Source organism: Paramisgurnus dabryanus, chromosome 7 (assembly GCF_030506205.2).
Source record: "Paramisgurnus dabryanus chromosome 7, PD_genome_1.1, whole genome shotgun sequence".
Classification (NCBI taxonomy): Eukaryota; Metazoa; Chordata; class Actinopteri; order Cypriniformes; family Cobitidae; genus Paramisgurnus; species Paramisgurnus dabryanus.
Genome location: NC_133343.1, coordinates 24,474,697 through 24,496,842, shown reverse-complemented (window position 1 = coordinate 24,496,842; position 22,146 = coordinate 24,474,697). Strand labels below are relative to the sequence as shown.

The window sequence follows — 22,146 nt, the reverse complement described above, 5'->3', positions numbered from 1 at the left end:
TTTTTTCTGCTCTGACTTGCCTTTCCTCTAGTGGGATTTAATGCACGAGATTTTGGTTTGTTGTGGCTCTTACAGGGGGATTTTGGGAAGGTGATCATCTGTGCCAAAAAAAAGAAAATGACATGGTGTTAGTGTGTTACTTAGTTTGCTATTGTTTCTTATGCTTACAGTCATCTGATAAAGAAAAAGTTGACCAGCTTCAAGAAGAACTTCTTCGAACTCAGGTATTCGCCCTTTAGTCTGATTTAAGTCCAGCTGATTTTAAAGGGGACATATCATGAAAATCTGACTTTTTCCATGTTTAAGTGCTATAGTTGGATCTCCAGTGCTTGTATCAACCTAGAAAATGTGAAAAATATAAATCCAGTAACTTAGTTTTGGTAAACCATTCTCTGCAAGCATGTGAAATAGTAGGTCTTTATAATTTGTCTCCCCCTGTGATGTCAGAAGGGGATTATGCCGCCCCTTAATTTACACTGTTAACCAACCACGACACTGCCATTCGGTGGAGGGATCAGCTCATTTGCATTTAAAAGGACACACTCAAAAACGGCACGTTTTTGCTCAAACAAAGTGGAAATTTTAACATGTTATAATAAATTATCTGTGTGGTATTTTGAGCTAAAACTTTATATATGTACTCTGGAGACACCAAATCTTAAAGTCTTGTGAAATGTTCCCTTTAAACCTTTTCATAGCTTTTAACATATTAGCTTCCCCTGAAACTGTGTATCATTCTTGTACAGTTGAAGTACCAACGAATGCTAGAACGTTTGGAGAAGGAAAATAAGGAACTGAGAAAAGTCGTACTGCAGAAAGATGACAAAGGCATTCACCAACGAAAAGTCAAGGTCTGATTTCATCATACTTCTTTCTGAATAAAAGTAATATGTGATCCTGGACCGCAAAACCATAAGGGTTTTGTATCATAAGGGTCAATTTTTGAAATTTAAATGTATGCATCATCCGAAAGCTGAATAAATAAGCTTTCCATTGATCTATGGTTTGTTAGGATAGGACCGAGATACAACTACTTGAAAATCTGAGGGTGCAAAAATCTAAATCGCCTTTAAAGTTGTCAAAATTAAGTCCTTATAAACACATATTAATGATAAATACATTTTATAAATTTACGGTAATTTAAAGGGACACCCCTCTTTTTTTTTGAAAATAGGCAAATTTTCCAGCTCCCCTAGGGTTAAACATTTAATTTGAGCTTATTTTCAAAAAAAGTGGAGTGTCCCTTTAAAAAATATCTTTATGAAACATGATCTTCACTTAATATCCTAATGATTTTTGGCATAAAAATTGACCCATACAATGTATACCCGTGCTACTTATGACTGGGTTTGTGGTCCAGGGTCACATATATGTACGAGAACCATAGCTGTTTGATCTTTTTTGTTTTCCATCTGTTGTAAAGTGATTATGCTTAACCTTTGTTTCTTGCTTATATTTCCATGTAGAAGTCTTTAATTGATTTGTACTCTGAGGTCCTGGACATCCTTTCGGATTATGATTCCAACTACAATACCCAAGATCACCTGCCCCGGGTTAGTCATCTTTTATTCCTTCTGCTAGAATCCCAGATTATTCCACCATACGATTCATTAAGGATTTGCATGCATGCTTTCTGCATAAATGGCCACTCGATAAGTCAGTCGTAACCTGCGGTGGTTCTGTCGTATCTTCTCTTGTACAGGTTGTGGTAGTTGGAGACCAGAGTGCAGGAAAGACCAGCGTGTTAGAGATGATTGCTCAAGCCAGGATCTTTCCCAGAGGCTCTGGAGAGATGATGACTAGGTCTCCTGTCAAGGTGAACTAAACTAATTCTGACATTTAGATTCTCTTCTGTCCTGTTTACACCTGGTATTAGCGTCTCCATCTTGGGTGATCCAACACATTTCGCTCTTACACCTGATACACCTTATGATTGGATTTTGAAGAGAGGTGTCACACCACACTTTGTTTTTACATACAGTATATATCACTCAATGTGTCAACTTTAAATGTGATGTTGTCACATGCCTTTCAATCTTAAACTTATCCTCCAGAACGTACTTTATCCATAGAAGCTTTTGTATTTTCTCTCTGTACTATTTGCGATGCATCTGTTTAATATTACACATTTGCTGTAGGTGACGCTAAGTGAAGGAGCTCACCATGTAGCAATGTTCAAAGACAGCTCCCGTGAGTTTGACCTTGGGAAAGAGGAAGATGTAAGTCTGTTTGTTCAAGTTCATCATCAGTCTCAGTATTCACATGTCAGATCTGTGGGATGATGCCTCGCTCTTTTCTTCCTTTAGCTGGCAGCCCTGAGGCATGAGATCGAGATCAGGATGAGGAAGAGTGTGAAGGAGGGGCAGACGGTCAGCCCAGAGGTGAGCTATATTCAGCAAATGCTATGTCACAATTGCTAAGTATAGTATAGTAACATATTTTATTCTTTTCCTCTGTTAGACCATCTCTTTAAGTGTTAAGGGCCCGGGAATCCAGAGAATGGTGCTGGTTGACTTGCCCGGAGTCATCAGTGTAAGTTTTATACAGATTTAAACAGATTGTCATTGACTTCATAAGTCAATAGCAGTGTTCATTTGTATTAGTTGGTAGACCAATATACCAACACTAAGTTCATGGGTTAGATTCCAAAGAAACACGCATACTGATGAAATGTATAGCATTAATGCACAGTAATGTACTTGTTTTGATATGCCACTTTTCATTTGTGTGCAGACTGTGACAACAGGAATGGCCGCTGACACAAAGGACACGATTTTCAGCATGAGCAGAGCTTACATGCAGAATCCAAATGCCATCATTCTCTGCATTCAGGGTGAGTTTTTACCCCTTCCTTAAAGACTCATAAAATAAAGTAGGAACGTTTACATACAACCAAATAATCTGTTTGTAATCATATTGATGGCTCAATCGTATTGAAAAGCCTTCACCTTAATCAGTACCATTGAGGTCGATCAGATGCAAATTTGGATCGTATTGAAGGGGGTGGTGTACTCCGATCTGTGATCCGATCAGCAGAAGAAAAGTACGCATGTAAACGCGTGAATCCCAGTATTTTCTCAGTCGGAGGCAAAAGTATATTGTGCTCCTGCGCAGAACATTTGTGCTCAAGTTCATGTTTTATATTTACCTCATATTTACGTCTCAAATAATTCTCGCCAAAGAACGCATTATTAAGGTAATGGGGTAACGCGCTGTACATTCTACAGCTTTCATGTCTACTTTCATAACATTAGGCTACATTAAGCAATAAAAGAGCATCGTGCCTTTTGAAAATTGATTTTTCATTGCCTATATCTGAAATAAAAGTTCTTAAGAAGAATTTTCTTCTTTGTACTCAACTCAGCGTTGTACATTTATCCAGAGGCTGTTTACACTTGGCATTAACATGCGTTTTCGTCGATCGGATCACAAGTGGACGACGTTAATGCCAGGTGTAAACGGTGTTCAAAACGTTTTGAGCTCGTCCACTTTCGACCACTTTCAACCACATCCAGAGGTAGTCGAAACCACTTTCGATCGGATCGCTTTGGAGCTGCGGAACGCAATGTGGTTGAATGTGTTCGAACAGCCACACGCGACCGCCTTTTCTCCGCCCATTTATCTAATCTGAGGTATTAAACACAAATGTACGTCTTTTTTTGACTTCTGGCGTGAACATACGGTGAACAGCGCTATTTTTAGCCTTTCATTGATAAAACTACTGCGGGTGTTCTCTGTAGTTTTGTTTTGAAAGCGTGAAAGTTGCGCGATCCTATTTCATCAATTGCGCTGAAAATTCAGAGAAAGCTCTAACATACACACGTACAAAACTCTGTGCAGCATGTTTACTTGCTAAACAAGCAGTGGACTCCGACATAATATTAGTTTGCGTCCATATAAACTCATAATTACTCCCGCTCGCATTTGAATGACAGCAGAGAGACTCGCCCACCGTCTCACGGACCGTCCCCTCACAGTATTCAGGACAGAAGTGGTCGAAGTGGACAAAAGAGACGGATTTAAATACCAGGTGTAAACGTAATGTGTCTCTCTAGTCCACTTGTGATCTGATCGATGAAAACACATCTTAATACCAAGTGTAAACAGCCCCGATGAGAGATGTTGTGAGATGGTTGGCGTTGCCAAGTCCTCTACTTTTTTACAAGTTCAGATTTGGCTACTACTTAAACTATCTCTGCAGGTTGAGGGTTAAAGATGAAAGGATTTCGTTCATTAGTTATTAGTATTTGTATTGTGAATTGTGATTTGGATGCTTTTGGGCTAGTTTTAAATGTCCATTTGTATGGTTTTAATATGCGAAGCTGGCAACCCTCGGATTACATAGAATGTACATGTAAACAAACTTTTTAATCAGATTGCTATGTTCACAAACTGTACTGTCGTAACCTTCAATCGTATTAAATTTCGTCTGATTGACATTTTGTGCATGTAAACATGAAACACAAAGCAACACTCTCTGTCTCCTCTCTTTCAGATGGCTCAGTAGACGCCGAGCGTAGTATAGTCACAGATCTGGTCAGTCAAATGGACCCTCAGGGCAAAAGGACCATCTTCGTTCTCACCAAGGTTGACCTGGCAGAAAAGAACCTGGCCAGTCCAAGCAGAGTACGATCTTAGATATTTTACTACTGCTGTTTGAAGGGATAGTTCACCCAAAAATGAACATTCTGTCATCATCACACAGGCACAACTCTGCTGCTATGCCAGATAAACAAACTAAATAAATTGTTTCCATAAGGCTGGGTTCATTGGGAAGCTGAAAATTTCTTACAAACAAAAACACACTTCCTGCACTGAAATTGCCCGTAAATAAAGCAAAATCGTTACGTATAAATCTTTCATGTTCGAAAAAACGTTCTGAAACTGAACCCTGGCGAAATGCATTCAGCACAGAAATACAGTCATACATCCAACTGCTTTTTTGACTCTACCTATGTTTAGCCTGAGAAATTCAATTCTTAAACACTGTTTATAAGTCAGAATGCATGAAATAGCTTTAGGACCCCCCTTTAATAACTACATCTGATAAAAGGTGTTATTCATGGTGTTAGCCACTAGAGGGAGATCTTTGCATTTGCTCACACACTATAAGAACTATAGCCTTTATGTTCAGGCCTATACATTTTGGGGATATTTTTTAAAACAAGTTATTATTTGTTTTCCTTGCAGATCCAGCAAATAGTTGAAGGAAAATTATTCCCAATGAAGGCATTAGGCTACTTCGCTGTAGTAACCGGCAAAGGTAAACATCAGATCTTTTGTGAAAAAGTCTCATTTCTGCTTCTTTGCATTTGTATTAAACTTTTAAACCCATGTTTTTAGGCAGTACCAATGAGAGCATAGACTCGATAAAGGACTATGAAGAGGACTTCTTCCAGAACTCAAGACTACTGCGGTAGGAGCCATACAGTACAGTCTTACTTTTTCTGTGATCGGTCATTTGTTTTGATTGGACAATCTCTACCCGTTGTTACAGAGATGGCATGTTGAAAGCTCATCAGGTGACCACGAAGAACCTGAGTCTTGCTGTGTCCGACTGCTTCTGGAAGATGGTCAGAGAGTCAGTGGAACAACAAGCTGATGCCTTCAAAGGTAAGACTGAAAGATTCAGGCTATGTCTACACTAATTCAGATACATTTGAAAACTACATTTACCTCTTCATCAAGACAATATGCTTTCGGGCCTTTTGCTTGATCCTCTGCTATTTATAGTCCCTTAATAAGATGTTGATTTTTAAGGGCATTTTAAGAACCAGTGTACGCAGCTCTCAGGAGACCCAGTAAATAAACCTTAATAGAAACCAAACCAACAGCACTTAACTCGCCTCAGCAGAGCTGTGCGTGCGGATTCCTGTCACGCCTCACCTCAGCTCGGACGTTCAGCGGCGGGTGTGCTGCAGACCTCCTCGCTGCCAATTAACAGGCCAGCCCTGCAAACGCTCTGCCTCTAGATTTATTGCCTGACCCGGGACGCTCCTCAAACCTTTGTGTGGGCTATCGATCTCGGCAGTTGCACCGCGGCCCGTACGATAACCAGAGCAATTAGCGTCATCTCCATTGTGTGAGTGAGGCGGCCGGCCGTGTGTGTGCTGGGGACCTGGGTTCCCCGGGGGATGTTGGGTTGCTGATACAGTGCACGCCTGGCTCCGGGTACATTGATCACGTCCACGGTGCAGTCTGTCTAGAGTCCCTATAGAGAAGAGAGGTGTAGGGAGATGGGGGGTGTTTGAGTAACAAAGCTGTTGTCATTGGAAAAGTTTTAGTCAAAGTTCACACTGTTTTTTGGTCTATCTGTTGTCTGTCTGACTGTCCATCTCTTCATTTGTCTGTCTATCTCTCCATTTGTCTATCCATATCTCTATTTGTCTATCTCTCTCCTTCTATTCATTTGTCTGTCGAGCCATCTCTCCATTTGTCTATCCATCTCTCCTTTTGTCTGTTTATCTCTCCATCTATATGTCTGTCTGTTTGTCTCTCTATATTTCCATTTGTCTGTCTGTATATCTCCACATCTATCTGTCTGTCTGTGTTTGTACATCTCTATGTCTGCTTTCCAACTCTCCATCTGTCTATCCATCTCTCCGTTTGTCTATGTCTTTCCATCTATTAATCTGTCTGTCTTGTCTGTCTATCCATCTCTCCATTTGTCTATATCCATCTCTCCTTTTGTCTGTCTATCTCTCCATCTATCTATCTGTCTGTCTGTCCATCTCTATGTCTGTCTGTCTATCTCTCTATATTTCCATTATTTGTCTGTCTATATATCTCCCCCATCTGTCTGTCTGTGTCTGTACATCTCTCTGTCTGTCTGCCTGTCTGTCCAACTGTCCATTTGTCTGTCCATCTCTCAATTTGTTTATCTATCTTTCCATTTGTCTATTTATCTCTCTTATTTGTTTGTCTGTCTGTCTGCATGTCCGCCTGTCTTGTCTGTATGTTCATCTTTCTATTTGTCCATACATCTATCCATCTTTCTATTTGTCCATCCATCTCTCCATCTATCTGTCTGTCTATCTCTCCTTTTGTCCATGCATCTTTCCAGTTATCTATCTGTCTCTCCATTTGTCCATCCATCTTTCCAGTTATCTATTTGTCTCACCATTTGTCCATCCATCTTTCCAGTTATCTATCTGTCTTTCCATTTGTCTATCTATCCCTCCATCTATTTGTCTGTCTGTCTGCCTGCATGTTCGTCTTTCTGCAAGTCGTCCATCTGCCTGTCTGTTTGTCCATCTCTCTATTTGTCTATCAATCTCTCAGTTTGTTTATCCATCTCTCAGTTTGTTTATCCATCTCTCCATCTATCTGTCTTTCCATCTCTCCATTTGTCCATCCATCTTTCCAGTTATCTATCTGTCTCTCCATTTTGTCCATCCATCTTTCCAGTTATCCGTCTGTCTCTCCATTTGTCCATCCATCTTTCCAGTTATCTGTCTGTCTCTCCATTTGACCATCCATCTTTCCAGTTATCTATATGTCTTTCCATTTTGTCTTTCTATCTCTCCATCTATTTGTCTGTCTGTCTGCCTGCCTGCATATTTGTCCGTCCATCTCTCTGTTTGTCCGTCCATCTCTCCGTCTGTCCGTCCATCTCTCCGTCTGTCCGTCCATCTCTCCGTCTGTCCGCCCGTCTCTCTGTCCATCCCTCCGTCTCTCCACCAACCCTCCGTCCCTCCACCAACCCATCTGTCACTCCATCTATCCCTCCGTCTCTCTATCCATCCCTCCTTCTCTTCATCCATCCCTCCTTCTCTCCATTGATCCCTCCTTTTCTCCATCCCTCCATCTCTCCATCCCTCCGTCTCTCCATCCATCCCTCCTTCTCTCCATCCATCCCTCCTTCTCTTCATCCATCCCTCCTTCTCTCCATTGATCCATCCTTTTCTCCATCCCTCCATCTCTCCATCATCCGTCTCTCCATCCATCTATCTATGATATCTTTCTGAATAATGTGCCCTGTCTGAAGACTCTTAATTTGTTTTTCTTGGTGATTTCTGCTAATCAAGTAAACTTTCCTCCCTCATTTACCAGCATCCCGATTTAATCTGGAGACCGAATGGAAGAACAACTACCCTCGCTTACGAGAGCTGGATAGGGTAAGAGTAAATGATTGTACTACACAGGCCCTTGTATGGCATCACATTTATTTTAATTGGAACTTAAAGAGACAGTTCACCCAAAAGTGTACAATTCTGCAATCTTCATAACATCATGTTGTTTAAAACCTTTATGACTTCCTATACCACACTTTACTGTGCTCTTTACCCACAGAACGAGCTCTTTGAAAAGGCCAAAAACGAGATCTTGGATGAGGTGATCAGCTTGAGTCAGGTTACACCAAAACACTGGTGAGCAGTCTTCCTCCTGTTTCAGTGAAGTACAAAATAAAATATATTTTCCAAGGAAAATCGATCTTATCTAGCACCTTTATGGCCCTGTTTTATATGCTACTAAATTTATCATTGGCATTCTGACACATCCAAAATAAAAAAAGGTCATAACGCTGAACATGCGCTATCGTGCAAAAAGCATTCAATGTGTATTGTGCTCATCAACACAACCAAGCAATAATAGCAATTCTCATCGCCTCCAACTCATCATCATTGCCTGACAGAAATCACACCCTGCCCCTCCATCTCATGACTTTTGGGGCTGACTCCACCATCAGAATGCAGGGCCACAGGCTTTATGTGGAGTTGTGAACCTGAAACCCAAAGGAACAAGCTAAATGAAACAGATCAGATGTTTGTAGGGGGCCCAGTGTGCTCCATCAGCCTCTCAAATCAATGGCATGATGAATAGCTGGAGGGTGGCTTCTCTGAGCATCTCTAGTTTGTTGTGTGTATATTGACATAACACGATAGAACAAAGCAAACAGGCAGCTGTGATGTATGAGCATCTTTATATGATAAATGAGTTTGAACATCACCCACAGAATATTCCCGTCTTTGTCATAATGTCAGTGCTCATGCTTTCCACGCGACTGTTTGTAATCATAAAACAATTTTTAATGGTTTTTTTTTAACCATATATTGTTTGCACTTTTTCAGGGAAGCTATCTTGCAGAAGAAGCTTTGGGAGAGGGTCTCAACGCACGTTATTGAGAACATATACCTGCCTGCTGCCCAAACCATGAACTCTGGCACCTTCAACACCACTGTAGACATCAAACTCAAACAATGGACTGATAAACAACTTCCTCATAAAGCACTAGAGGTTAGCAAAGCTTAAGTATTTACCAACTACCAGAGTGCTTGTGGTTGGTAGTTGCCATAAAGATCTTAGTATACTGCAAATATACTTCTTGAACGTGTGTGTGTTTGCCTGCAATTGTAGGTTGCATGGGAGACGTTGCAGGAAGAGTTTGCCCGCTTTATGGCAGAATACAAAGGGAAAGACCAGGATGACATCTTTGATAAGCTTAAGGAAGCTGTTAAGGAAGAGAGCATCAAACGACACAAGTGGAACGAAAGAGCAATGGATAGCTTGGTAATATCTTGTTACCTGAAAGAGGTGCAGCTAATGTTTTTGAGTGCTGTTAGTAAGTGTGACTCGTGTATGTGTGATGCAGAGAGTGATTCAACACAATGCTCTGGAGGATCGCTCTATCACAGACAAGCCGCAGTGGGACGCTGCTATTCAGTTCATGGAGGAAACGCTCCAGTCTCGTCTAAAAGACAGTAGGTTCAGCACTAAAACTGCTCGGACAAATTCATATCTATCTGTTTTCCTTCCTTTTCTTCCTATTATCTTTTCTTTCCCATCTTCCTTCATTTCTTCTGCTCTTTCTTACTTCCTTCCTTTTTTACTTTCTTTCCCTCCCTTTATCATCTTTTCCCTTCTTCCTTCCTTCCTTTCTTCCTCTACCATCTTTTCTTTCCCAGGTTCCTTTCATTCTTTCTATCTTCCCTACCTATATAATATTTTCTTCCCTTCTTCCTTTCCTTTCAATCTTTCTTCCCTCCCCCTATCATCTTTACCTATCTTCATTCCTTCTCTCTATCATCTTCTCTTTCCCATTTCCTTCCTTTCTTCCATTCTATTTTCCTTCCATCTACCATCGTTTCCTTCTCATCTTCCTTCGTTCCTTCCACTTTTCCTTTCTTCCTTTACTTCTTTCTTCATTCCCTCCTTCCTTCCTTTCTTTCCTCCTTCCTTCAATCATCTTTTCTTTCCCATCTTCCTTCCATCCTTCCCTCCTTTCTTTCTTTTCCTTGTCCTTCCTTTCTTACTTCCATCTGCTCTTTCTTCCTTCCATCTACTATCCTTCCTTCCTTTCTGTCTTCCTTCCTTCCCTCTATCATCTTCTCTTTGACATATTCCTTTCTTCCTTTCTATTTTCCTTCCCTCTATTATATTTTCCTTCCCATCTTCCTTCATTTCTTCCTTTTTTTCTTTCTTCTGTCCTTTCAATCTTCCTTTCCTGCCTCTATCATATGTTCCTTCCCTCCCTCCCTCCCTCCTTCCTTCCTTCCTTCCTTTCTATCTTCATTCCCTCCCTCTATCATCTTTTCCTATCTTTCTTCCTTCCCTCTATCATCTCCTCTTCACATCTTCCTTTCCCCCTTACTTTTTATTTTCCTTCCCTCTCTCTATTATCTTTTCCTTCTCGTCTTCTTTTTTGTTCTCCCCTCCTTAATTTCTTTCAATCTTCCTCTTACTCTCCCACCATCTTTTCCTTCCTTCCGTCCTTCCTTTCCTTCTTCTTTCCTTCATTCGTCTTTTCTATCTTTTTCCATCCCTCTATCATCTTTTCCTTCCCATCTTTCTTAGTTCCATCTACTTTTCCTTCCTTCCTTCCTTTCTCTCTTCCTTCATTCCTTCTATCTACTTTTCTTTCCTTCCTTTCTTTCTATCTTCCTTCCCTCCCTCTATCAACTTTACCTATCTTCCCTCCCTCCTTCTGTAATCTTTTCCTTCCCATCTTCCTTCCTTTCTTCCTTTTTTCCATTCTCTCTTCCATTCTCTCTTTCTCTCTTCCTTCTATCTACTTTTCCTTTCTTCCTTCCTTCCCTTCCTTCCCTCTATCATCTCCTCCTACATATTCCTTCCTTTCTTTCTATTTTCCTTCCCTCTCTCTATCATATTTTCCTTCCCATCTTCCTTCCTTTATTTTATTCTTCCCTGCTTCCTTTATTTTATTCTTCCTTTCCTCCCCACCATCTTTTCCTTCTGCCCTTCCTCTCTTCCTCTCCTCCTTCATTCATTTGTTTGTTCATTCCTTCTTTCCTATCTCCTTTCCCTCCCTTTATCATCTTTTTCTTCCCATATTCGTTCTTTCCTTCCATCTACTTTTACTTCCTAACTTCCTTTCTTTCTTTCTTTCTTTCTTTCTTTCTTCCTTCTGCTCTTCCTTCCTTCTATCTACTTTTCCTTAATTCCTTTTACTTTTCCTTCCTAACTTTCTTTCTTTCTTCCATCACTCTATCATCTTTTACTTCCCATCTTCCTTTCTTTCATCCCTCCTTCCCTCGCTCTATTATCTTTTCCTTCCCATTTATTTCATTCTTAACTATTTCTTGTTTTCTTCCTTCATTCCTTAATTCCTTTCTCTTTGTTTTTCTTTCCCTTATATTGACTGTTTGACTTGTCTGGTTGTGTTGCAGCTGAATCAGTAATAGAAGATATGGTGGGTCCAGACTGGAAGCAGCGGTGGTTAAGGTGGACGAATCGAACAGCAGAGCAGGTTAGACCGGCAATGCTCACCGGCACTTCCGTCATACAGTGTTCTGTCCATTTATCATATCCATGCAACCCTGTTTCAATGTCACCATATGTAATAATGCACAATTGTTGTTTTACGTACTCCAGCACATTCGTAACGAAACTAAAAACGAGCTGGAGCGTCTGCTGAAGCTTCACGATGATCACACCGCCTACCTGGCCAACGACGAGGTCACCACAGTGCGTAAAAACCTTGAGGCCCGAGGGGTGGAGGTGGACCCCGTTCTGGTCAGTGAGACCCTAACCAGAAATATCTGACGTTGCTTAAATGTGTTGTATTATCTTCTCATTAACTTTTCAAATATTTTACATTTCTGTAGATCAAGGACACGTGGCACCAGCTTTATCGACGTCACTTCCTGCAAAAGTCTTTGCTTCATTGTAACCTCTGCCGGCGAGGCTTCTACTACTACCAGAGGCACTTTGTAGACTCTGAGGTAAAAAGACACACAGGTTGACGGATCCGTAGGGGGATAAATTGTTTTCCAAGTACCAGACAGTTTCAGGATAATGTAATAGCTGTCTGGGATTGTGTTAAAGAGATCATATTTTGATACAGTTCCAAATGTAGTTTTACCTTACAGGTGGTTTTAGTTTTTCCCTAGTCAAATTGTAGAAACTATTAAGAGATAATAAAAAGACCACGAGTAAAGCATTAACAGTGCTTAATTCTTTATATTCCAGCTCGAGTGTAATGATGTAGTTCTGTTCTGGAGGATCCAGAGGATGTTGGCCATCACAGCCAATACTCTTCGACAACAACTCACCAATACAGAGGGTACGTCTCTGAATTGTCATCCCCTTTATGTCTTTAGTTCTTGTTGCTTAACACAAACCTGAACTATTGCTAATTAAAAATGCCAGTATTTGCGCTTTAATAATTGATTGTTTATTTGTTGGGTTCACAGTTCGCCGACTTGAGAAGAACGTTAAAGAAGTCTTGGAGGACTTCGGTGAGGATACGGAGAAGAAAGTCCAGCTGATCACAGGCAGGAGGGTTCAGCTGGCAGAAGACCTCAGTAAGTTGATCCCCATTCCTGCTTTCATCTCACATCAGTGTGACCGGTCGACCACTAGAGGGCAGTGTTGTTTTGCTAGCCAGAGCATTTGAAACGTGTGAGCAGTTTTATTAATGTCAGATTTCACTCCATCATTTAAATGGGAATTTTTCAAGTTGCATTTTTAAAAAAAATCCTCCTGTTGTTTAGGATTCCCACACTTAAGGCAAACTTTCAAATATATTTTTTGAGTGCAGTCTCTTAAATGATTTAATAATCCTTATCCAGTAATTCGGAATGACAGGAAAAAGTTATGGAATTTAATGAGTAAAGGACTGGAAACCCTGGTTGGTCCTTTCATAAGACCAACATTTTGAATTTCCCAAAAGTCAAAATCTGCATTTCGTGTGTGTGTTGTGTTTTAATAATTTCCTTTTGCACATCAAACATCGTACGGCCAAAATGAAACTGGACATTGAGATTTCCATTCCAATCTTTTTGTCTACCTTGTACTACTACAGGGCATGGATGTCTTTCCACACACACTCCTTTTTCTCACACTCCCTCCTTTTTTCTTTTCCTTCCTCTGTTGAGGCTTGAGCCCCTAATTGCCCTTCGCAGTGTGGGAGACTGTGTGAGATCTCACTGCCTGCTGTCTGTCATGTCTTCAGCCCTGGTAACTGTTAAACACTCTGTTGATTAAAGCGGCAATTTGTGGAGGCACGACTGACATGCTCAGACTTGATCAGACACCGACTCCCGGCTCGCGCGCACGCTCATATATATCTCAGTGCTGTCATTACTCTGATAACACAGAGTGATGTAATGGCCCTGCCGCCCAGGTTAGTGTGTGCCGAGACACAATGGTCAGACTGCTCATGTGGCGTCTGCCTTTCGCTTGAGTCATAAAGAGCCTCTCTGCCTTTTCAATGAAGAATTTCCTTGCGTATCTAAGAGCTGTTGTCTCCAAATGCTTAGAGGAAAGTGAACACTGTTGATTTTATCAAGAAGGCTCCGTCTCTTTTGAACTGATTGACTAGTGGATGGGAAGTGGTTTGTTTTAAGCATAGTCAGATAAGGGCAAGTCAGATAACCACCTCTTTTTATGGGGATGCTCATAAGTGCAATTTTTTTACTAAGATAGGTCCGTTTGTATGTTTGAATACCTGTAGAAGGTCATGGGAATGAAATGTTGTTTAGTAAAATAATTGTTACTTGTAAGTTATTAAATGGTGTGCAGGTTTGTTCAGTTTTTTTATTAAATAGACAGGGTCCAAAAGTAACTTTTTGCCAAATTTCGCTGTGGTGAATGAATTGAGAAAATTAACAGGTCATTGAACCGTATTTTGCTTAATTTTTTATAAAAAAAGAATAATCGTGATTAATCGAATACAAAAAAAAGTTTTTTGCATAATATGTGTGTGCTTATATGTAATTATTTTGCATATATAAATACAAACACATGCATGCATGTATGTACTTAAGAAACCTTTACGGGTGTGTGTGTGTGTGTGTGTGTGTGTGTGTGTATATATTTAATTAATATATGTATATATGTATATATATATATATATATATATATATATATATATATATATATATATATATATATATATATATATATATATATGTATATGTATATGTATATGTATGTATATATATATATATATATGTATATGTATATGTATATGTATATGTATATGTATATATATATATATATATATATATATATATATATATATATATAAATTAATATATATTTATTTATTTATCTATTTATCTATTTATTGATTTATTTATTGATTTATTTATAAAATGTAAAAATGATACATAAACAACATATTTCTTAAATTTTTTCATGTATGTGTGTATTTATATATACATAATAATTACACACAAAATAAATGCAAACACAAACTTTTATTTTGTATGCGATTAATCACGATTAATCTTTTGACAGCCCTAAAAATATATATATATATTTGAATACTATGACAATGGGATTTAAATATTTTGGAGAGACAACTAGTTGTTAACAAATACAACATTATTGTAACGCGTTGCCCTTCTTTCTAACAAAAGCAAGACTACATGGCTTTTTAACCAATGTTCAACCTGTTTGTCTTTGCTTTTGTACCTTGCTTGTATATTAAGAACGGGACTGGGCTTTTTCAACGCCACAAACATATCCACTGGTGCTGGTGACCCTTCACTATTTGGCGTTGGGTAACCCTTAAGAGTGGATTCTTGTGCTTTAAAGCATGACGTTGCCTGGTGGACAACCAGCACTTAGGGAAAACACAAGCATGACCTCCCAAGAAGTGCCTGTTATGCTAATAAAAGCAAGTCTGGGCACGCACGCATGCATCAGCGCTTGCCACTGCGCAAAACACATGGTCAGTCAATTAAGGTGAAGTCGGTCTTTATGACAGAAACGGTAAGATGTTGTTACAGGTCTTGGATTGTTAATAATGGTTGCCAAGACATAAGAGACAATGATGTAAAGTAACAATTAGCACTGACAAAGTTAACGTGTTCACTTCTGAGATAAATGAAACGTGTTTAAAGACGCACTGGGGTTAATGTATTATTACTTGGAGCTGCAAACGTGTAAAAATAAACAAAAATAAGTTATTAAGCAAAAATCTGAGGTCAGAACTGTCTTCTTATCTTAGCCCAATTTTGAGCCATTATCTGTACGTTTGACTTCTAACCTGCAATTTTATGTTTCAAATAGAGATGGCGATATTGAGGCAAAAGTTACGAATTGTGTCTTTAAATCGGTGAGATTAACCAGTTAGCACAAAAAAAATCATAAGATTAATCGTTTTACATTTTTTTTGATCTATACATTAAACAGTGTTGGTGGGTAGATGCATGAGCAGGGTTTAATCGTATTAATGCACAATGCAAAATTTGATTTATGTTTTTAATTTAATCTCAGACTGTTTCTTATTATAGAATAATTAAGTCATTTCATACCCATCTGTTTTCGTCCTGTTGTCATTTTCTTCCGTTGTGTGCATTTGGAACTGGACAATGAACAAGGGCTTTGAGTTTTTCTATTTGGCATTAGTTTACAGGATTCATAATTGTTTGATCATGTGCTGTTTAATATAATAATCCGCTGTGGCAGTATACTGTGAAATGTCCTTTACGTGGGGTAAATCAAACGCATCTTTGGATGGCTTCAAAACTTTATTGTTTGTCAGGCCGAGGGATTTGCAGATGAATTGGTTTGTAGGATATTAAGATCTGTGCGCCTATGCAAGCTATGCATGATGGTTCACAAAAGGTGCACCAGGATTGCCATGAAACGCTTTCTCCTTTCTTCGGCTTGCCACATCCTGCAGGAATAGGCGAAGAACATGAGTCCGGATGAAATCCTGGCCACTTCTAATTTTTCTTCAAATAGCAGAGAGGAATTTTGGGCCTGCCTGGCCTTGCTGCCTTTTCCGCATGAGATGGCATCATGTTCCCAGGGCATCTTTTCCAAGAGATTATATGATCTTTATTGACCATGCTCACCTCCTAATTCTATCTAAACCTGAAGCATCTTACATTTAATTTTCAATTTTCTGCAAATGATTTCCATATTGATATGCTAATAAACGTATTAACGTTATCCGAAAAGAACAGGCCCACACAGAATCTACATTTTGAAAAGTTTTTATAATTCACTAAGCTAGTGTCAATAGCACACTAGTCTTCATTAAACACATTTTAGCACATCTTTAACAAATCCATGCCATGGATAGTGAGTAGATTCCTTTTGCAACATGCAAATTAGGACTACTACATGCAATCCCTTGCAAACCTGGTGCATCTTTATTTTTAACAACATGGATCAGCACGTCCTACGTTTTTCACCCAAAAATAAATTTTTTAGATAAAATTCTTGAACATTGACCTTAGCATACTGTTGCCAAATGAAATTCTCAGACATTTGACTTCTGGAGAGCCTCATGGAGTTTTTACAAATCACTGAAGCCCATTACTCTGAATGAGACCCTCGGAGCGTTGTGCTCCAGTTCACTTTGATGAGGCATTTGCAGATCCAATACAAGACTGTACCGAACTCACCAAATTGGGTTTTTGATTTGCTTCATGCCATTTCAACAGACCCCTTTATTGCTCTACTTCTGAATGGTGATGTTAGAAATCAGAAAGCAAGCGATTTATTTTAAGAGATTGTCTCCAAGGCATGTCTATCTCGCATCGCCCACCTTACAAGACCCAACAGGAAAAGATTCCAGAATCCAGTAGCGAACGGGGAGGGGTTAGGAAGCAGGGGGATTTCAAACCTTGTGCTTTTTAAATCACCTATGAGCTGTTGTTACACGCTCCCTGTTTGCCTTTTTTCTTAGACGGATTGGAAAAACTGACAGCCCCCTTCATAAAACCAGAGATGTATCGACGGGCTCGCGAAACCTGGGGCTGGGCCAGAGGTTGAGTCCAGCTTACAGGGGGCCGCGAGGGGCTATTACTCCCCACAGGTGCGGGGAGCTGAGCCACTGACCCTGGCCTCACCTGTCTGCCTGTTTGAAGATGAGGAGCTGGGGGAGGACGGGGTACTTCCCTTAACAAAGGGAAAAATTTACCCCCGGGGCAAAGTCTGGTGTTAAGAGCGATTTGCCCTTACTTGCAGGCAGGCAGGCAGAGAGCTGCTCTGGTTTCACACTTGGGGATTGTGTATGTGTATGTCTGCGAATGAGTGTGTGTGTGTGAGAGAATGCGTGGGATTAGATTTGTGAGATGGCTGGGTTCGAGATCCCTGCCGGGGGGTGATGTGACGCGTCGTGCGTTCGGCGCACCAGGGCAGCTGCGTGGCATCGTGCCTCGACTGGACCGCTGCCCACATCACTAATATGCAACTGCAGGCATGTGAAGAGACGGCTTTATGAGTCTTTGATTTACTTAATAGACTTGATTCAATTACCACAAACCACGGCCTGCGTGGCTCCCTCTCTTGTCCGCCGTTATGACAGTTTAATCGTGAACTTGGCTCACGTTTTTTTTTTGCGCGCTGGAAAATTGATGTGTAAACTGCCAAAGTAATTATTTTGTATTTTTTTGTAGCTACTTTTTAGGGTTTGTTTTTATAGGCTGCGCTGACCCTCAAGCATAAAAAAAAAATTTGAGACGTGTATGAGGTGTGGATGTCTGGTATTCAACATTTCCACCATTACTTTCACTTTTTACAAGGTGATGGGAAATTGTTGGCGTTGGTGTTACGGATCGCAGATTTTGATGTTTTACTTGTTTTAAAATTCTTCAAAATTCCAATACTTTTTTTATCCTAGATTTTGTCTCAGTTTGCCTTGATCTGTTTTAAATGTCTATTTGTTTTTCATTACACTTAACATTAACATACATTTATGCATTTGGCAGACGATTTTATCCAAAGCGACTTACAGTGCATTTAAGCTAAACATTTTATCAGTACTTGCGTTCTTTGGGGATCGAATCCATAACCTTTCGTTGCTAACATGATTCTCTAAGACAGGGGTTTTCAAACGATTTGTCGGCCAAACCCCCTTGACTTAAAATCTCAGGGGGTACTTCAAGTAAATAATTTAAGTATTTCAATATTTTAATAGCACATTTGGGTGATTCTCATGAAATCCAGATTTAGAAGGTGTCCAGCATCAGAAATTTTAAAAAGTCCTTGAAGATTTTTTTTTTTTGCACATATAAGATTAAGATATTATTTTTAGAATATAAAAAAAAATCCTATAGAATTATTTACATTTTTTAGATTATGATTTAGAGCCAGACCGATAAAGGATTTTGAATGCCGATACCGATACAAATGTTTGTTGGTTTTAAAATCCGATATTCTGATATATCGGCCGATTTATTTTTTTTCAGAAACGCACAACAAAACATTAACAGATTTCCCTAACAGAAGTTATTTGTAGTTATTTATGTGTTTTAACTAAAATAATGTGATAATGATTTTTTAAAAAGAAACTAGTTTCTTTTATTGTCAAAACAGAACAAAGGAACATCAAAATATATTAAAGTTCTGATAAATAAAATGTATAAAAAGACAAACTTAAGATATGAAACATAAAGGCCTTTGAACAAAACACAAAAACAACAACAACCAAATCAAAGTTACCAGTTTTTAAAGACTTAGTTGATTCAACTTTTCACTTTTTTACAGTGTATACCACATGTTTCAGCATCCCCTCAGCAGCTATTGTGATTCACTCTCAGTGTTGTGTGTTGTACCGTCCTTAAAAATCCCTTCTCAAACCCCCCCACACCTTTTCATCATTTTGTCTGCTTCATAAAAGGATGATGTGGAAACCAGTTTTAGCGCTTAGTGAAACGTGCTTCTCCATTTCCTCCTTGTCTAGTGATGTATGTTGCTACCCCTGACTCTGTATACACAGAGCTTAACTGTGTTTGCATGAGGCGTTAGGTCACCACAGAAGCTTGTGTACGTCTCAACCGTTTTACAGTGTCTGACTCTCTCTCTCTTTCTGTCTTGCTCTCTCTTTGTCGTCTATGTAATCATTAGTGTACCTTCAGCTCACATGATAGAGCACTGTGTTAGGAATGGAAAGGTCATGGGTTCAATCCCAGCATCAAACATACTGAAATTGTTGGCTACTGTTTGATAATCATATACTGTATACTTTTGCTTTTATTGGTTTATCTGGTGCAAGGCATTTCATATGAACTGTTGATTCAATTATCGTCTGGTCGTGATGTTGTCGTGGTTGCTGCAGAGTTTAATCAAATAGGAAAGCTTAAGAAATTACCTATGAACTATTGGGAAATGTTTCTGACAAAGAAATCTACATTTATACAGTGTTAACTGTATAATCCAAAAGTGACAAAGACGTAAATTATTTTAAGTATATGTGTTCCCTGGAAATCGAATTCAAGACCTTTCCGCTGCTGTCGCAATGCTCTATGAGTTGTATACTCTACCTTTAATATTAAATAGGCATAATATCTATTTCGTCTTTAGAAAAATATCCGATATTAAATGTTTTTTAACAGATTAACAAACGCCTTGAGGATTCAACCAATGCATCTCATTCCCACAAAATGGCACGCTCTGGGATGTCACACAATAGTTTATAGAGAACTCCATAAACTTCCCTTTCATCTGTGGCCAGCTCCTGTGTTTTTTCCTCCTTGTTCTCACACGCTCCCGCTATAGTCTCAGCACCCCGTAGCTCTAATGTGAAAAGCATATTTTTGGCCAGCCCCTCCAGTGACAGAAAGACGATTATGCCTTTCTTTCAGGGCGAGAGAAAACCGTTTCCGTCTCTTAAACAGCTGGAGCGAGCCCCCTTTGCCCCCTCAAAGCTGGCCGTAGCCCCATTCTTCCCATGCAGTCCGATAACCTGCCGCCCACTCCCACCAACGCATCTCCGTCACCCCTCTCTCAGAGGTCCTGCTCTCCACACATAAATCTCTCAACACTCGTCGTCCTTGTGAAGGAAAGGTCCTTGGGAAGTATTTTCCCCTCTTTTACATTCACTCTGTGCTTCACTGCCTTTTAACAACCTGTGGAAGCACGTCACAAGAATGGGAAGTGGACCAGAGGTCTCGCGTTCGGCGCTTTACACAAAGAGACCGCAAAGTAGGGCCTTAAACTCTGGATCATTTAAGTAATCTGGAGGTTAAGCTAAATATTTGATGAAAATATTTTTAAGGACCCTCAGACCCCTGTAAAAAATGACATTTTCTAAATAGTTTTAAACTTTGCTTTATGGAATTTTGTGAATTGTTTTGGACAAAATAAATAGCCAATTTTGTTCTAAATAAATAAAAAGTTATCTCTTCAATTAAGAAAAAAACATTTGCATAGAAATGTGTCCCTGATTAAATTTAATGTTAATCTGTAATACCGCAATTATCTTACCCAACCCGATTATCTTATTATCAATTTGCCCAATTCAGTCCTTCCAGAAAAACGTGATTATGCGATCGCATCATTCACTGCATAACCAGCCAAACAAAGTCCGCATATTTATGCGGGGGGGGGGGGCGCATTTTTTTAAATACGCCACACTTTCACAGCATAAATTGCAGATATCCATGCACAAAATATGCAGTGCTTGGATGATTTTATAATCCCTGCGTTTTCGTAGCAAAAATCACATATATCTTAGCAGAAGTTGATGTTGCATTTACTTTATACAAGCGCAGCCATCACCCCTGTTGCCATGGGAACGTTATGAAGTGACGTGATTATGTGACGTGAACATCATTGAAAAGCTGCAAAAGTTGCAAACTGTTTTTGCAAGTTCCCACAATTTTTTTGCAAGTTCCCGCAATTTTTGCAAGTTCCGCAATTTCATCGCTTAAAATTTCATAAATATCCTGCATAAAAATCTCTGCTTTTTTATTTAAATAAACTGAAGCAAAAAAAAGTTATTTACTAATTTTAAACTCTAACTTTATGTTTTGATAATCGTTTTTGAATCTGATCTCTACTTAAATTCCTTCACAAAAATGCAATTATTTTAGCTTTTTGCTAAACAAATATTTTTAAAGGAAAATACCAATAAAAAGTTTTGTTGCAAAACGAGATAAGTCCGTTTTGTAATTGTTCAGAAATGTTGTTTTTTGGTTGTGCATTCCAATTAATATCTATTCAACTGCAGTTGGTTTGTTTTGATTTAAACCTTAATAACTAAAAAAAAACAGCTAAGTAGCACCATAAAACAAAATAATAACATGATAACGTGTTGTTTGTCATGTTTTGACAAAAATGTAAAAAAATGGATTTATCTCGTTTTGCAACGAAACTCTTCAAAAATAGATAACAATTTTTTTCCCGTTTTGTTTGTTTGGTTATTGCTTGTTTGAAAGCAGATGGTCTGTTCTTTCATTTGATATATTTGTATGTTTATATATTTTTAGAAGAACATTTTTTTGGAATGCATTTTGTGAAACGTTTGTGAAAATCACTCTTCAACTCTTCCAAAAAGTCTGGCGGGGAATGAGTTAACAGACAAAATTTTCTATAGATTGTGTTCTGTTAATACGTTGTCTCAGACGATGACGTGTTTGTCCTGTGGCGGCTACCATAGCTTCACTATTCGTTTCGAAACTGAGAGGTGAGCTGTAGACTGAGCTGTTGGTGGTCTAACCACTAGATGCCGCTAAAAGTCCCACATTGCACCTTTAAGGTTCTTTGTAGTGGAAAAAGGTTGTACCATAAAGGTTAGGAAGAAACGGTTCTTTGGGAACCAAAAATGGTTCCTCTAGCATTGTTTTGATGAACCCTTTATTTTTAAGAGTGTGGGCTGAACTAAAGCAAATCCTGTTGTCGGTTTCCTGCAAGGCTGCTCTCCAAAGCCTCAGCACACTGCACTATACATCTATCTGCCAGATAGCCTGCTATGAGGTAATAGGAAAACCATACATTTCC

At 39.2% G+C, this 22,146-nt stretch overlaps 1 protein-coding gene across 6 annotated transcripts in view; it reads left to right on the top strand.

Annotated features, from left to right (window-relative positions):
- Positions 1 to 22,146, top strand: part of opa1 (OPA1 mitochondrial dynamin like GTPase) — a 38,717-nt gene that overhangs the window by 9,282 nt on the left and 7,289 nt on the right. For all 6 annotated transcript variants that reach the window (XM_065272589.2, XM_065272586.2, XM_065272585.2 and 3 more), the window contains 22 exons: positions 171 to 224; positions 747 to 851; positions 1,467 to 1,553; positions 1,703 to 1,816; positions 2,139 to 2,219; positions 2,307 to 2,381; positions 2,461 to 2,532; positions 2,734 to 2,833; positions 4,496 to 4,626; positions 5,191 to 5,263; positions 5,344 to 5,416; positions 5,498 to 5,613; positions 8,053 to 8,117; positions 8,293 to 8,369; positions 9,072 to 9,237; positions 9,358 to 9,510; positions 9,593 to 9,701; positions 11,628 to 11,707; positions 11,833 to 11,973; positions 12,066 to 12,182; positions 12,430 to 12,523; positions 12,654 to 12,764. In XM_065272589.2, coding sequence (XP_065128661.1) covers positions 171 to 224; positions 747 to 851; positions 1,467 to 1,553; positions 1,703 to 1,816; positions 2,139 to 2,219; positions 2,307 to 2,381; positions 2,461 to 2,532; positions 2,734 to 2,833; positions 4,496 to 4,626; positions 5,191 to 5,263; positions 5,344 to 5,416; positions 5,498 to 5,613; positions 8,053 to 8,117; positions 8,293 to 8,369; positions 9,072 to 9,237; positions 9,358 to 9,510; positions 9,593 to 9,701; positions 11,628 to 11,707; positions 11,833 to 11,973; positions 12,066 to 12,182; positions 12,430 to 12,523; positions 12,654 to 12,764 — 2,194 coding nt within the window. The remainder of the gene's footprint in view (positions 1 to 170; positions 225 to 746; positions 852 to 1,466; positions 1,554 to 1,702; positions 1,817 to 2,138; positions 2,220 to 2,306; positions 2,382 to 2,460; positions 2,533 to 2,733; positions 2,834 to 4,495; positions 4,627 to 5,190; positions 5,264 to 5,343; positions 5,417 to 5,497; positions 5,614 to 8,052; positions 8,118 to 8,292; positions 8,370 to 9,071; positions 9,238 to 9,357; positions 9,511 to 9,592; positions 9,702 to 11,627; positions 11,708 to 11,832; positions 11,974 to 12,065; positions 12,183 to 12,429; positions 12,524 to 12,653; positions 12,765 to 22,146) is intronic.